Source organism: Acipenser ruthenus, chromosome 31, assembly GCF_902713425.1.
Source record: "Acipenser ruthenus chromosome 31, fAciRut3.2 maternal haplotype, whole genome shotgun sequence".
NCBI classification, from domain to species: domain Eukaryota; kingdom Metazoa; phylum Chordata; class Actinopteri; order Acipenseriformes; family Acipenseridae; genus Acipenser; species Acipenser ruthenus.
The window spans coordinates 3664695-3680674 of NC_081219.1; the positions used below are offsets into that span (position 1 = coordinate 3664695).

The following is a 15980-nucleotide window of genomic DNA, read 5'->3' on the forward strand; positions in this document are numbered from 1 at the left end:
ATACAGAATAATAGAATATTAAACAAGCACAAGATTCCATTCTCAGGATTTCTGAATGATACAGAATAATAGAATATTAAACAAGCACAAGATTCCATTCTCAGGATTTCTGAATGATACAGAATAATAGAATATTAAACAAGCACAAGATTCCATTCTCAGGATTTCTGAATGATACAGAATAATAGAATATTAAGCCAGGGTGTCCTCGGCTCACCGCACACCAGCGACCCCTGCAGGCCTGCCTGTGAGCTGCCCAGAGCTGCGTGGTCCTCCGACGCTGTAGCTCTGAGGTGGCTGCACCAGCGCGGGGGTGGCAGCGGTGAGCCGGGTTGAAATAAAAAACAAATAACTGGGCTTTCTAAATTGCTGATGCCAAATTAAAAAAAGCGTTTCTTTCAAAACTGGACATTTCAGACCTATATGTCTATAGAACTGCACAACACGGATGGTTTATGCAATGATCGTGTTAGCTATAATCACTATGACAGCATTTATATGGTCTAATAGCTCTTTCGAGTAACCAGATTAAATTTCTTGCTGGTTAGATTACAGTAAAAGACTGGGGAAGGGGGTCCATGCTGACAGATTCACCAACCTGATAGCCAAACTTGAGCTGCTGTGGTCCCTCCTCTTTGGGGGTCCTCAGGTCCTCCAGACTCTTGGCTTGGCTCAGGGGCTGCTTCTCCGAGTCCACGTCCAGACTGCTGAAGATATCGCCCAGCAGGTTAATCTCTGTGATCCTCTGTGAGGCAACAGGGCTGGGAGGGGCTGTGTGGCCCATCCCCTTCTCAGCCTCTGCAATATCAGCCTCCTTCAGTGTCTTGTAGGGCTGAGGCCTGGGGAATGGAACAGAGGGAACATTCAGTATCCTCCTGGAACAACAGGTACAGGGTATAATATGGTACATAATACAGTTATCTTTTAAAATACCATTATTTTACATGTTCTAGTCTGCTATATTACATTATTTAGTTGGATTTTGCAGATATTTTAATTAGAAGCTTTTAATTAGAAGCTTGGTAAACAAATACATGTATCCATACAAGTGTTGCATAACTTTGTTGTATTCAGTGCTACAGAGTGAAACACTTTCATTACCTAACCTCATTTTGAATCTACCTTGCTGTCTTGGCAAATAGCACTGTTCCAAATGATCAGCTTTGCTGAACAGATATGGGGCTTGATATTTGGGAAGTGATTCCCCAAATTCAGCTGTTGAATTTCTGTTTAAAAATATGTTGTACTTCTTCTATAAACAGAATACTCCCCAAACATTCACAGGGTACTGTGGTTATTTCACTCATAAGACAACCCACTCAATGTATTAAGAGCAATACAATCCAAATGACTTTTTCTTAGTTTGTATCCCCTTTCCTGTTTATGTGTGCAATCGCATTGCAATTACTCAGTCCTAGTGTTTTGTATCTGTGTTAAGGTGCTCTCGCTGTGAGTTCAGGAGCTGCTTTTCAGTCCTAGTGTTTTGTATCTGTGTTAAGGTGCTCTCGCTGTGAGTTCAGGAGCTGCTCTTCAGTTCTAGTGATTTGAATGTGTGTTAAGGTGCTCTCGAGTTCAGGAGCTCCTCTTCAGTTCTAGTGTTTTGAATCTGTGTTAAGGTGCTCTCGAGTTCAGGAGCTGCTTTTCAGTTCTAGTGTTTTGAATCTGTGTTAAGGTGCTCTCGCTGTGAGTTCAGGAGCTGCTCTTCAGTTCTAGTGATTTGAATCTGTGTTAAGGTGCTCTCGCTGTGAGTTCAGGAGCTGCTCTTCAGTTCTAGTGATTTGAATCTGTGTTAAGGTGCTCTCGAGTTCAGGAGCTCCTCTTCAGTTCTAGTGATTTGAATCTGTGTTAAGGTGCTCTCGAGTTCAGGAGCTCCTCTTCAGTTCTAGTGTTTTGAATCTGTGTTAAGGTGCTCTCGAGTTCAGGAGCTCCTCTTCAGTTCTAATGTTTTGAATCTGTGTTAAGGTGCTCTCGAGTTCAGGAGCTCCTCTTCAGTTCTAGTGTTTTGTATCTGTGTTAAGGTGCTCTCGCTGTGAGTTCAGGAGCTCCTCTTCAGTTCTAGTGTTTTGAATCTGTGTTAAGGTGCTCTCGAGTTCAGGAGCTGCTCTTCAGTCCTAGTGTTTTGAATCTGTGTTAAGGTGCTCTCACTGTGAGTTCAGGAGCTCCTCTTCAGTTCTAATGTTTTGAATCTGTGTTAAGGTGCTCTCGCTGTGAGTTCAGGAGCTGCTCTTCAGTTCTAGTGTTTTGAATCTGTGTTAAGGTGCTCTCGCTGTGAGTTCAGGAGCTCCTCTTCAGTTCTAATGTTTTGAATCTGTGTTAAGGTGCTCTCACTGTGAGTTCAGGAGCTCCTCTTCAGTCCTAGTGTTTTGAATCTGTGTTAAGGTGCTCTCGCTGTGAGTTCAGGAGCTGCTCTTCAGTTCTAGTGTTTTGAATCTGTGTTAAGGTGCTCTCGAGTTCAGGAGCTCCTCTTCAGTTCTAGTGTTTTGAATCTGTGTTAAGGTGCTCTCGAGTTCAGGAGCTGCTCTTCAGTCCTAGTGTTTTGTATCTGTGTTAAGGTGCTCTCGCTGTGAGTTCAGGAGCTGCTCTTCAGTCCTAGTATTTTGAATGTGTGTTAAGGTGCTCTCGAGTTCAGGAGCTCCTCTTCAGTTCTAATGTTTTGAATCTGTGTTAAGGTGCTCTCGAGTTCAGGAGCTCCTCTTCAGTTCTAGTGTTTTGTATCTGTGTTAAGGTGCTCTCGCTGTGAGTTCAGGAGCTCCTCTTCAGTTCTAGTGTTTTGAATCTGTGTTAAGGTGCTCTCGAGTTCAGGAGCTGCTCTTCAGTCCTAGTGTTTTGAATCTGTGTTAAGGTGCTCTCACTGTGAGTTCAGGAGCTCCTCTTCAGTTCTAATGTTTTGAATCTGTGTTAAGGTGCTCTCGCTGTGAGTTCAGGAGCTGCTCTTCAGTTCTAGTGTTTTGAATCTGTGTTAAGGTGCTCTCACTGTGAGTTCAGGAGCTCCTCTTCAGTTCTAATGTTTTGAATCTGTGTTAAGGTGCTCTCACTGTGAGTTCAGGAGCTCCTCTTCAGTTCTAGTGTTTTGAATCTGTGTTAAGGTGCTCTCACTGTGAGTTCAGGAGCTCCTCTTCAGTTCTAGTGTTTTGAATCTGTGTTAAGGTGCTCTCGAGTTCAGGAGCTGCTCTTCAGTCCTAGTGTTTTGAATCTGTGTTAAGGTGCTCTCGCTGTGAGTTCAGGAGCTGCTCTTCAGTTCTAGTGTTTTGAATCTGTGTTAAGGTGCTCTCGCTGTGAGTTCAGGAGCTCCTCTTCAGTTCTAATGTTTTGAATCTGTGTTAAGGTGCTCTCACTGTGAGTTCAGGAGCTCCTCTTCAGTTCTAATGTTTTGAATCTGTGTTAAGGTGCTCTCGAGTTCAGGAGCTCCTCTTCAGTTCTAGTGTTTTGTATCTGTGTTAAGGTGCTCTCGCTGTGAGTTCAGGAGCTCCTCTTCAGTTCTAGTGTTTTGAATCTGTGTTAAGGTGCTCTCGAGTTCAGGAGCTGCTCTTCAGTCCTAGTGTTTTGAATCTGTGTTAAGGTGCTCTCACTGTGAGTTCAGGAGCTCCTCTTCAGTTCTAATGTTTTGAATCTGTGTTAAGGTGCTCTCGCTGTGAGTTCAGGAGCTGCTCTTCAGTTCTAGTGTTTTGAATCTGTGTTAAGGTGCTCTCGCTGTGAGTTCAGGAGCTCCTCTTCAGTTCTAATGTTTTGAATCTGTGTTAAGGTGCTCTCACTGTGAGTTCAGGAGCTCCTCTTCAGTTCTAGTGTTTTGAATCTGTGTTAAGGTGCTCTCACTGTGAGTTCAGGAGCTCCTCTTCAGTTCTAGTGTTTTGAATCTGTGTTAAGGTGCTCTCGAGTTCAGGAGCTGCTCTTCAGTCCTAGTGTTTTGAATCTGTGTTAAGGTGCTCTCGCTGTGAGTTCAGGAGCTGCTCTTCAGTTCTAGTGTTTTGAATCTGTGTTAAGGTGCTCTCGCTGTGAGTTCAGGAGCTCCTCTTCAGTTCTAATGTTTTGAATCTGTGTTAAGGTGCTCTCACTGTGAGTTCAGGAGCTCCTCTTCAGTTCTAGTGTTTTGAATCTGTGTTAAGGTGCTCTCACTGTGAGTTCAGGAGCTCCTCTTCAGTTCTAATGTTTTGAATCTGTGTTAAGGTGCTCTCGCTGTGAGTTCAGGAGCTGCTCTTCAGTTCTAGTGTTTTGAATCTGTGTTAAGGTGCTCTCGCTGTGAGTTCAGGAGCTCCTCTTCAGTTCTAATGTTTTGAATCTGTGTTAAGGTGCTCTCACTGTGAGTTCAGGAGCTCCTCTTCAGTCCTAGTGTTTTGAATCTGTGTTAAGGTGCTCTCGCTGTGAGTTCAGGAGCTGCTCTTCAGTTCTAGTGTTTTGAATCTGTGTTAAGGTGCTCTCGAGTTCAGGAGCTCCTCTTCAGTTCTAGTGTTTTGAATCTGTGTTAAGGTGCTCTCGAGTTCAGGAGCTGCTCTTCAGTCCTATTGTTTTGTATCTGTGTTAAGGTGCTCTCGCTGTGAGTTCAGGAGCTGCTCTTCAGTCCTAGTATTTTGAATGTGTGTTAAGGTGCTCTCGAGTTCAGGAGCTCCTCTTCAGTTCTAATGTTTTGAATCTGTGTTAAGGTGCTCTCGAGTTCAGGAGCTCCTCTTCAGTTCTAGTGTTTTGTATCTGTGTTAAGGTGCTCTCGCTGTGAGTTCAGGAGCTCCTCTTCAGTTCTAGTGTTTTGAATCTGTGTTAAGGTGCTCTCGAGTTCAGGAGCTGCTCTTCAGTCCTAGTGTTTTGAATCTGTGTTAAGGTGCTCTCACTGTGAGTTCAGGAGCTCCTCTTCAGTTCTAATGTTTTGAATCTGTGTTAAGGTGCTCTCGCTGTGAGTTCAGGAGCTGCTCTTCAGTTCTAGTGTTTTGAATCTGTGTTAAGGTGCTCTCGCTGTGAGTTCAGGAGCTCCTCTTCAGTTCTAATGTTTTGAATCTGTGTTAAGGTGCTCTCACTGTGAGTTCAGGAGCTCCTCTTCAGTTCTAGTGTTTTGAATCTGTGTTAAGGTGCTCTCACTGTGAGTTCAGGAGCTCCTCTTCAGTTCTAGTGTTTTGAATCTGTGTTAAGGTGCTCTCGAGTTCAGGAGCTGCTCTTCAGTCCTAGTGTTTTGAATCTGTGTTAAGGTGCTCTCGCTGTGAGTTCAGGAGCTGCTCTTCAGTTCTAGTGTTTTGAATCTGTGTTAAGGTGCTCTCGAGTTCAGGAGCTCCTCTTCAGTTCTAGTGTTTTGAATCTGTGTTAAGGTGCTCTCGAGTTCAGGAGCTGCTCTTCAGTCCTAGTGTTTTGTATCTGTGTTAAGGTGCTCTCGCTGTGAGTTCAGGAGCTGCTCTTCAGTCCTAGTATTTTGAATGTGTGTTAAGGTGCTCTCGAGTTCAGGAGCTCCTCTTCAGTTCTAATGTTTTGAATCTGTGTTAAGGTGCTCTCGAGTTCAGGAGCTCCTCTTCAGTTCTAGTGTTTTGTATCTGTGTTAAGGTGCTCTCGCTGTGAGTTCAGGAGCTCCTCTTCAGTTCTAGTGTTTTGAATCTGTGTTAAGGTGCTCTCGAGTTCAGGAGCTGCTCTTCAGTCCTAGTGTTTTGAATCTGTGTTAAGGTGCTCTCACTGTGAGTTCAGGAGCTCCTCTTCAGTTCTAATGTTTTGAATCTGTGTTAAGGTGCTCTCGCTGTGAGTTCAGGAGCTGCTCTTCAGTTCTAGTGTTTTGAATCTGTGTTAAGGTGCTCTCGCTGTGAGTTCAGGAGCTCCTCTTCAGTTCTAATGTTTTGAATCTGTGTTAAGGTGCTCTCGCTGTGAGTTCAGGAGCTCCTCTTCAGTTCTAATGTTTTGAATCTGTGTTAAGGTGCTCTCACTGTGAGTTCAGGAGCTCCTCTTCAGTCCTAGTGTTTTGAATCTGTGTTAAGGTGCTCTCGCTGTGAGTTCAGGAGCTGCTCTTCAGTTCTAGTGTTTTGAATCTGTGTTAAGGTGCTCTCGAGTTCAGGAGCTCCTCTTCAGTTCTAGTGTTTTGAATCTGTGTTAAGGTGCTCTCGAGTTCAGGAGCTGCTCTTCAGTCCTAGTGTTTTGTATCTGTGTTAAGGTGCTCTCGCTGTGAGTTCAGGAGCTGCTCTTCAGTCCTAGTATTTTGAATGTGTGTTAAGGTGCTCTCGAGTTCAGGAGCTCCTCTTCAGTTCTAATGTTTTGAATCTGTGTTAAGGTGCTCTCGAGTTCAGGAGCTCCTCTTCAGTTCTAGTGTTTTGTATCTGTGTTAAGGTGCTCTCGCTGTGAGTTCAGGAGCTCCTCTTCAGTTCTAGTGTTTTGAATCTGTGTTAAGGTGCTCTCGAGTTCAGGAGCTGCTCTTCAGTCCTAGTGTTTTGAATCTGTGTTAAGGTGCTCTCACTGTGAGTTCAGGAGCTCCTCTTCAGTTCTAATGTTTTGAATCTGTGTTAAGGTGCTCTCGCTGTGAGTTCAGGAGCTGCTCTTCAGTTCTAGTGTTTTGAATCTGTGTTAAGGTGCTCTCGCTGTGAGTTCAGGAGCTCCTCTTCAGTTCTAATGTTTTGAATCTGTGTTAAGGTGCTCTCACTGTGAGTTCAGGAGCTCCTCTTCAGTTCTAGTGTTTTGAATCTGTGTTAAGGTGCTCTCACTGTGAGTTCAGGAGCTCCTCTTCAGTTCTAGTATTTTGAATGTGTGTTAAGGTGCTCTCGAGTTCAGGAGCTGCTCTTCAGTCCTAGTGTTTTGAATCTGTGTTAAGGTGCTCTCGCTGTGAGTTCAGGAGCTGCTCTTCAGTCCTAGTGTTTTGAATCTGTGTTAAGGTGCTCTCGAGTTCAGGAGCTCCTCTTCAGTCCTAGTATTTTGAATGTGTGTTAAGGTGCTCTCGAGTTCAGGAGCTCCTCTTCAGTTCTAGTGTTTTGAATCTGTGTTAAGGTGCTCTCACTGTGAGTTCAGGAGCTGCTCTTCAGTCCTAGTTTTTTTAATCTGTGTTAAGGTGCTCTCGCTGTGAGTTTGGAAGCTGCTCTTCTTCTAGTTGCCTGCCAAAGACCAATGTAACAGGCTAGATCAGCCAAAATGTTGATACACATTTAATAAATACACCATAAATCATATTTATCTTAAAGCCTAGTTTTCAAATAAAGAAGTAGATCTCTGTTTCTTCTGATTCGCTGCTGTAAAGTTGTGGATGAACTTGATTACCAGTCACTTGTTTGTACCAGCCAGTACACTCAATAACAGTGATAGAGGTGACCAGTTAATTGAGGTTCCCTGTGCGATCATGGGAACATAAGAGGCAGTAAAGAGTAAAAGGAAGAATGAATGATGAAGAAGAGACCATTCAAAGGGAGCGGAGAAGAGAAAGTTCTCAGAGAAGGCCGAGACAGATTGGTGCTCATGCTGGAGCTCGTCCCCAGAAGAATCCTCAGACAGGAAGATGGTGTAGTGCCGGGTGGGCCTGGCCATGCTGGAGAGACAGGAAGAGAAGCAGAGAGGGAGGAGGAGGAGAGATACAAACATACAGCAGCATTCAATCACACTTTGCAAACAGGCTGTTCATAGTAATGAAATACACTCAACTCTGAGATAGATTCTCAAAGTTCCTACTCCAAATCGTCGTCAGGAAGAAAACATACCCAATAAAGTTACAAAACCACAAATAAACAATTCATTATTTGATCCCCGATTTTCTACCCAATGTTTAATGTTTTGACAGATAGTACACTGATTACAAGTGATTCACCTACAGGGTCCTAGCTGAACTGGTTGTTCATCATCATAAATACTACACTTTTAAATAAAAAAAAACACAACGTCAGAAAAAACAATAAAGGAACGTCCGCTTTGGTCTGAATCAAAGTTTACACAATGCGTAAGATGTAATGCCCAGCTCTCTGCTGTCAGGCATAGTGTCACTCCAAACAAAAGAAAACCCAACGAGCAACAGAGCCCCCTGCTGCTTCATTAACTGCTACAATTCATTCCAAATTAACCAACTGGAAACTTATTATCGGAAATCAAAAGAAATAGACACACCAAACTACACTTTTTAATGAACAATTAATGAACTAATGAAGGTTCTGCTACAATGTGCATACCACTATAAACTTTGGCAGTAGAGTGGTACTGTGTGTGAAACCATGCCATCTTTTTAAGAGGCCTACTAAAGAAGAGTGCGTTTCCTCATGTTGGAGCTCTCTCTCCTTCAGAGTGATTCAGACTCACTGAATCCGCACACACGTCGATCTCTTGACAGCTCTCACTCTTTTAAGTCCCTCATCTTGTTTCCTCCTGTAATGGGTTCACTCCTTATCCTGTCACTCTGTTAAAAAGGGAACCCCTCTTTTTCTTTCTGTTTCTAATTAATCTGATTTGGAGTCAGTTCTGAAGCCTGCCACCCGCTACCTGCCCAAATTGCACAGCGAGAGAGCTGCCTGAGCGGAAGCAGGTCACAGGCAGGCTGCAGCCGTGTGGGAAACGAGTTGAGCAGCAGGGAGAGGGAGGCAGAGAGAGAGAGAGAGTGTGCGAAAGACAGTACAAAAAGAAATGAAAAGCAGACAGAACTGCTAAAAAGCGTAAGAATGGGTTTCCTCAGTTTCTTTCTTAAAAACAAGTGGTTTTGACATTAGGCCCTAACTTATTTGCAATTATTCTTCAGAATAGTCTCTGAAAATTACATTTTGCCCCAAAATAGGACATACAGCCTTGGTACACTTACCCTATAGAGACTGGGTAGTGTCCTATAAACCTCAGAGATGGACCACAGTATATGTACCCTTAGAAAAGATTCCCAATGTGAAAACAAGATGTAACAATGCATAGTGAAAGCACAGTAAAGCATAGGAAAGCACTGTAAAGCCCCAAGAGGTATGGTAAAGCATCCTAAAAAAACATGACAAACCAGGGTATTTGCAGTATAACTACGGGGAAAATGACTGTGGTCAACATTTTTTTTAAGGATAGCTGCAAAAATACTGTGCATGTTGTTTTGCTGTATTAGTATACAGCAGATACAGGATTAACCCCATAGAACGTGAACAATGCTGTGAGGGAAAGGCACTGATTGGACAGGTTGGCACAGCTGGTAGGGAAAGACACTTGATCACCAGTAAGCTCTGATAGTTTGATAATTTCATCACAACTGCATAAGCAGCACTCTAGGTTTACGTACAGACTAGGGACAGAGAAAGTTAGAAAACAAGAAAAACAGGAGAAGAAAAGGAAATGCAGATTGTTGCTGTCCGTCTCGGCCCCATCATCTCCACATGACTGCACAGACTCCTACCTACATAATCCCCTGGCTAAGCTACAATGGTCGATCTCTCTCTAATGTTTGGCTGAACATGCCCTTGGCTGGCGCTAAGATGTGACAGTCCTGACAGCCGTGGCTGTTCCTTGTTAAATATCATGTCAAAAACACAGCGCTGCAGAACCAGGATGCGCTTCCTGGCACGGTGCATGGTTATGATAGCGCAGGCTGATGTTTTAATGAGGAAGATCTATGTATTCAATGCTTTCTTAAGTGTCAGAAATCACGGACAAATCAGGAACACATCACAGTGGCCAGAAATGAAATGTTGACAAATGCAGATATTTCAAATTTAATTGACACTTAAATGTACTGGGGATGAAAATTACCCTGCAAAGCACTCTGGGACTACACATATTGAAGATTCTTTGTGAGGCTGAAAAAACACCACCTGCATATGAGCTAAATATGAAACCTTAATTTTGTGCATATTTTTTACTTTGTTGGTTGAGTATAATGGGATGTCATAATTGCAAAAATGGGCATGTCGTATTTAAAGATATTTCTATTATCTTTTGATTTCTGAGGTACATATGAAAATATACTTTATATTGAAATCCCTCAAAGGAATAGTAACCCCTTTAAACCGTGACTTTCAAAGCACTTCCCTCTGCTCTTGCTAGATGGCAGTACCAAGCATCAGTATAGTCTAGTAATAGTAGTATTGGACTTGCTATTTGGTTTTAAAAACACTGTAGATTCCAAAGTAAAAGTCACACATACACAAGGTATCTTCATAAAAATGTACCTGCTTCAAAGTGAAAAGGAATGTGGTATGCTGTGCATAGAGCAACCCAAACCTTTCAATTTCCACCTATCAATGAGTCTAAGTGCTTTAAAACCTATAAGGTTGTATTCACAGTATTCACCTTAGGTAAGGTAGTCTGAGATTATTGCTAATCTGAACTTCTTTTTACATTTTAAATTTGGTTGGTCTTCTTTTCCATATTTGTGTCAATTGTGGCAGAATTTTTTTAATTTAAAATGCAGAGTATTGGTAGCAATGAGAATCCCTAAACCCAGCCAAGAAAGACATTTTCAAAACAACAATCTCACAAAAAAAATATTTGAATTCACTCCATTGATGGAACCTGCATTAACTGCTCAGTTGACCTGCTGTGTCACACTTCTCCACAAGGTGTCAGTAAAGTTCTTTTCCTGAGAAAATGAACGAATACCCAAAGACTGTTAGCACTGGGTTGTTTGTCTTCTCAGCGTTAACATTGGCTTGGGTTCATAGATTCAGCTTTTTTAATTTACAAAATAAACCAACAAATGAAACACAGTTGATATTTATTAACTTGCCCCCCCCCCCCTCCTCAGTTCAATTCAGTTGTATTATTTCCCTCCCACCTCTACAAGCTCCAGGAGGGCAGTGTCCAGTCCTTTCTTAACCATAATCCTACAGAGCGGCTTGAACCCCTTGCGGGACTGAAGTAAGAGTTACTGCATGAGTTTGGATTTCACTTCCTGACATCAACAAGCATTTTCAGCCTGCTTGAGTACGCTGTCAAAATACACATCTGTGTAACAATGCACTTAAGCCAAGTAATCCAGGCCTGCATCTATACTCATACCCTAGTGTCACTATTTTCAATGCAATATTCCCTTTCAGAAACTTTATTGCTGAACTTGCTCCAATATTCAGCCGTTGAGAGGTTGAATAACAGTTTGTTTTAAGCAGTTCTCTGCCTTGCATTCAGTGAAAGCATGCCGGTGGAACTGCACTGTTCAGTAATGACTCTGCATTGCTAAACGGATGTGGAGCTTGCTCTCAGGAAAGTAGTTCTCTGAATTCAGCTCTTTAATTCAGGCTTGAAATGTACTTTTCCCATACATTCTACTTGCTGGGGTGCTGCTGTTATTGCACTCATGAGGATGACTGCGGTGCTCCATGAACACTCATGCTGTATCCCCTATGCATGCTAACATCATTAACAACGGAACTCTGCTAATGGACTGACTTGAGTATAATAAACTCCTGCTTGTTAGCTCTGCACTTCTTATGGCATAGACCACATTTTTTTATTTTTAACACACAAATGGAAACAATAATAGACAATTATAAATCTGAAAAAAAACAAAACCTGACACACACACTCCAGCCTCATGAAATACAGCCACTGACAGGATCAGGGCTGTGGAATCCTGAATGCTTACCATTACTAACCCTTTATACCACATGCTAAAGCTAAACATGTGTTTTAGAAAGCCGCTACACTTAAATCATCAACAGGGATGAGTTTACTAAGACACACCTGAGCTTGTTACCTGTACAATTATTCAAATGTGCCTCTGAGCGTATTCTCTGATTATTAGATAGTTTTCTTTTCATAAACATAAAGCACTCTACCCCCAAAATACCATTCAAATTTGTATTCACAATGAATGGAGGGTATTGTCAAGCCATTAACTCCAGTCTGTAAGTAATGGCTGTTTTTGGTAGACACCTGCATATTGCTTAAGAAACCTTCAGTTATATTGCTAAGTTGTTTTTCTCCTGCCCAAAAAATAGGGGTTAACTACAGACTAGCGTAAATTCTTTAGAAAATACGGTTCAGTGAAGTTATTTGATAAGGCTGGCCTTTAATACTTCTTTTAAATAATTAATACAATTTGAGCAGTTTTTAGAATGCCTCGACGAAAGATTACATTTGAGCCAGTCTATTAAAGAGATACTCCCAATTACATGCTGAAGATTGAACCAAGTTCTGTCAGAAATGGGTAAGTGGTTATCTTGATACATGTAAAACAAAGTATGACATACATACATACATACATACGTACTGTAAAGAAGAAAATAAATCAACATGATTAGAATAAAACCCCTGATAAAAATACTGATACTGGAAATTTACTTCAATAAACATGGAAAAACTGAAGATATTGTATGCAATATGTGATGTGTATGTATGTGAACCAAGCCTCATCTCATAGCTGACTATCTCCTTATAGAATGCAAAACTCTGATATTCAAATATGCAATGTCTTATTCCTTTGTTTAACAGAAAAAAAACAGCAGCCACGTCTTCAAACTGAGTCCAATTAAAAAGCTTACTGTTCTGGGCTAGATACCGAGGTCCTTCCCCCTTCATCCACCACATTGCTCCCTGGTCTCTTCACAACTGGGGGCCTGGTGGGGCGGACCTGCAGAGATCAGAGATCAGGGATCAGAGTTCAGAGTTCAGAGTGAGACACTGTAAAAACAACGCTCATTACATGGGGAGCTAACATGGGCAGCAATTGAACTGAGCTGAAAAACCACCCTGAAACAAACTCAGTTTTACACGGAAGAGGCCAGAGAATGCCCCGCCGTTTTGTTGTTGAACATTTTAATGGAGTCAAAAAATGTTTTTCCTTTGTGTGTGTGTTTGTGTGGGGGTTCTTTTATTTAAGTGATGGGTTTTCACACCAAAATGTAAGTAGCATATATATACATCAAATGTGTGTGTGTGTATATATATATATCACATGCCATCTCTGACATGTATAAACCTGCACTCAACACCTTTCACATGCCATATTCACATATACAGTGCAATATGTAAAAGCAGCATTGTTCTGTCAGTTGCAGTCACAATAGGATACCAAGTAGATTTGACAGATTTTGAGAGGGTTGATAGTAGGAGCTTGGTTGGCAGGTGTATACCTCCAAGACAATGCAGGCATATCAAATGCTTTGCACCGTCACGTTACAGTTCAGCAAAAGCATGTTGCTCCCTCAGTGTGACCCATCCAAACCTTACGAGAACTGAACCGTCAATTAAACAAATCATATCCCCTTGGTTATTAAGACACTGATATCTGATTTATCCGTCATACACCTGACTTCACACTTAATATCACTTTGGGAAATAAAAGCATACACTTAGTAGTTTTACCTGTAAGTTACTGTCCAGTATTGAAATGTTCTGACATATAAAGTACTGCAGCACAATATCGCATGCTGAACACTGCACATGTGTACAGCAGCTTTGTTATCTTTTAATATTACAATATGTTGTACATGTTCTGATTGTAAAAACATCTGATTTATGAGCAGTAATAGCACTATAGTCCAAATACAACAACAAAGGGGTCTCAGCTTAAAGATAACATGTCATTTCCATTGAACCATGTTAAAGCCATGTTAAAGATTTAATTAGGATTCTTTGTCACTGATCTACACAAAATAGTCCATAATGTTGAAGTGGGGAAAAAAATCTACATATTTTTCAAAATTATTTACAAATAAAAAACTGAAAAGTCTTGATTGCATAAGTATTCACCCCCTTTGCTGTGACACCCCTAAATAAGCTCTGGTGCAACCAAATGCCTTCAGAAGTCACATAATTAGTTGAATGGAGTCCACCTGTGTGCAATTAAAGTGTCACATGATCTCAGATTAAATACACCTGTTTCTGGAAGGCCCCAGAGTGTGTTAGAGAGCATATCTAAACAAACAGCATCATGAAGACCAAGGAGCTATCAAAACAAGTCAGGGATAAAGTTCTGGAGAAGCACCAATCAGGGTTGGGTTATAAAAGGAGGGCATTAGTCAGAGAAGCAACCAAGAGGCCAATGCTAACTCTGAAGGAGCTGGAGAGATCCACAGCTGAGATGGGAGAAACCGTCCATGGGACAACTATAACCCGGACGCTCCACAAAGCTGGGCTTTATGGAAGAGTGGCGAGAAGAAAGCCATTGCTGAAAAAAAAACCCATATCAAATCCCGTTTGGATTTTGCCAAAAGGCATGTGGGAGACACAGCAAACATGTGGAAAAAGGTTCTCTGGTCTGATGAGACCAAAATTGAACTTTTTGGCCTTAGCGCAAAACGCTATGTGTGGCGCAAAGCCAACACTGCTCATCACCCTGAGAACACCATCCCCACGGTGAAGCATCATGTTATGGGGATGCTTTTCATCGGCAGGGACTGGGAAACTGGTCAGGATTGAGGGCAAGATGGATGGAGCCAAATACAGGGAAATTCTAGAGGAAAACCTGTTTCAGTCTGCAAGAGACCTGGGACTGGGGCGAAGGTTCACCTTCCAGCAGGACAATGACCCTAAACACACAGCCAAAGCTACACTGGAGTGGTTTAAAAACAAGAACCTGAAATCTTATAATGGCCCAGTCAAAGCCATGACCTCAATCCGATTGAGAATCTGTGGCAAGACTTGAAAATTGCTGTTCACCAACGGTCCCCATCCAACTTGACAGAGTTTGAGCAATTTTGCCAAGAAGAATGGGCAAAAATTGCAGGATCCAGATGTGCAAAGCTGGTAGAGACTTACCCAAAAAGACTCACAGCTGTAATTGCTGCCAAAGGTGCTTCTACCAAGTATTGACTCAGGGGGTGAATACTTATGCAACCAACAAATGTCTTTTTTTTTGTTTAATTAACTTTTGTCACAATAAAAAATATTTTGCACCTTCAAAGTGTTAAGTATGTTGTGTAAATCAAATGGTAAAAATCCCACTGTATATATATATATATGAGTGAGTGTGTGTGTGTGTGTGTAAAAAAAAAAAGGAGTGTTCAACATAGTATTTGATACACATGGAACTATATACCACATATATACAGAAAGTTCATTTCTGCAAATATACCCTATGTGGTAGGTCCATTAAATGTGACTTCCATAGTAAATATTTTTGTTGTAGTCAAAATTAACTAGACCTTGTCTTAATTTTTCACGGTCCATTCAATAATAAAATGTCTGCAAATCTCTGGCCTCTGGTTGACCGTTGTTTGAGTGGAGCGCTAATCCCCCCCACCCCTTAAAGCCTCATTTGAATGAGTGTAATGAATTCCAGTTAGACTGTTGTTGGCAGAGATATCACTAACGATTATTAAAGGGATGTTGACTTTTTAGTTATGCATGACCAGCTTTGACATGGCCGTGCCTTCATTCTTTAAACAATCCCCACAAAGCCAGGCGGACTGACCAGTGTGAACGAAGCTGCAGAGCTCTCTGAATTACTGCTTCTAACATGCAAGAAACAAAGTGATTCATTGTGATCTCTTCACGCTTTGACCTCGTCTAACCAGCGCTGTTTAGTTACTGCTGTACTTTATTCTGGATATAGTCACAGCCATGTATGAACTCTGGCCTTCGTCTACGACATTCATATATGTTCTTAATCCTAAAATAGCAATATATTTTAAAATAATTTGGACTATATTTAAACATCACAGGACTGCATACAGGTTTCAGGGTACAGACTGCACTACTAGTATAGGAAAGATAACTGCAGACCTGATGTATGATTTGGGTGTTGATTTGATCAACCTATACCCAACTGGGATAAGACAGCTGGTTTTTATTAGAGCATTTGACAGTAGTGTGGAATACACCTAGATTCCATGCAGTAACCTGGCCTGTGGGGTAAGCCCAGGATAAGCATGCCTGGGTGGTCCATGCAAACCAAGGGGATTCCCCAGTCCTAGAACATTCTGCCTTGATCAAATCAACACTCGAGCTGCTATAAGGGCTCAAAGATTTAAACTTTACAAAACTGTTCATATTCATGCAACTGGTCTACTCTGTTATTGGTTTCTGAAATAAATATCAAAATATGAAATATCCCATTTTAATCATAAAACACTATTTTAAAAAGAATCCTTCTTTAAATAGCTCATATATTAAAATGTATGAACAGACACATTCACAATGAAAATAAGGAC

General features: G+C 41.6%; 1 protein-coding gene across 5 annotated transcripts in view; it reads right to left on the reverse strand.

Annotated features, from left to right (window-relative positions):
• Positions 1 to 15980, reverse strand: part of LOC117396900 (DENN domain-containing protein 1A-like) — a 426143-nt gene that overhangs the window by 12440 nt on the left and 397723 nt on the right. For 3 of the 5 annotated variants that reach the window (XM_059005297.1, XM_059005295.1, XM_059005296.1), the window contains 3 exons: positions 12369 to 12457; positions 7340 to 7468; positions 599 to 839 (listed from right to left, as the gene is read on the reverse strand). In XM_059005297.1, the coding sequence (XP_058861280.1) occupies positions 599 to 839; positions 7340 to 7468; positions 12369 to 12457 (459 nt within the window). The remainder of the gene's footprint in view (positions 1 to 598; positions 840 to 7339; positions 7469 to 12368; positions 12458 to 15980) is intronic. The other 2 variants (XM_059005298.1, XM_059005299.1) reach the window with 1 other exon arrangement.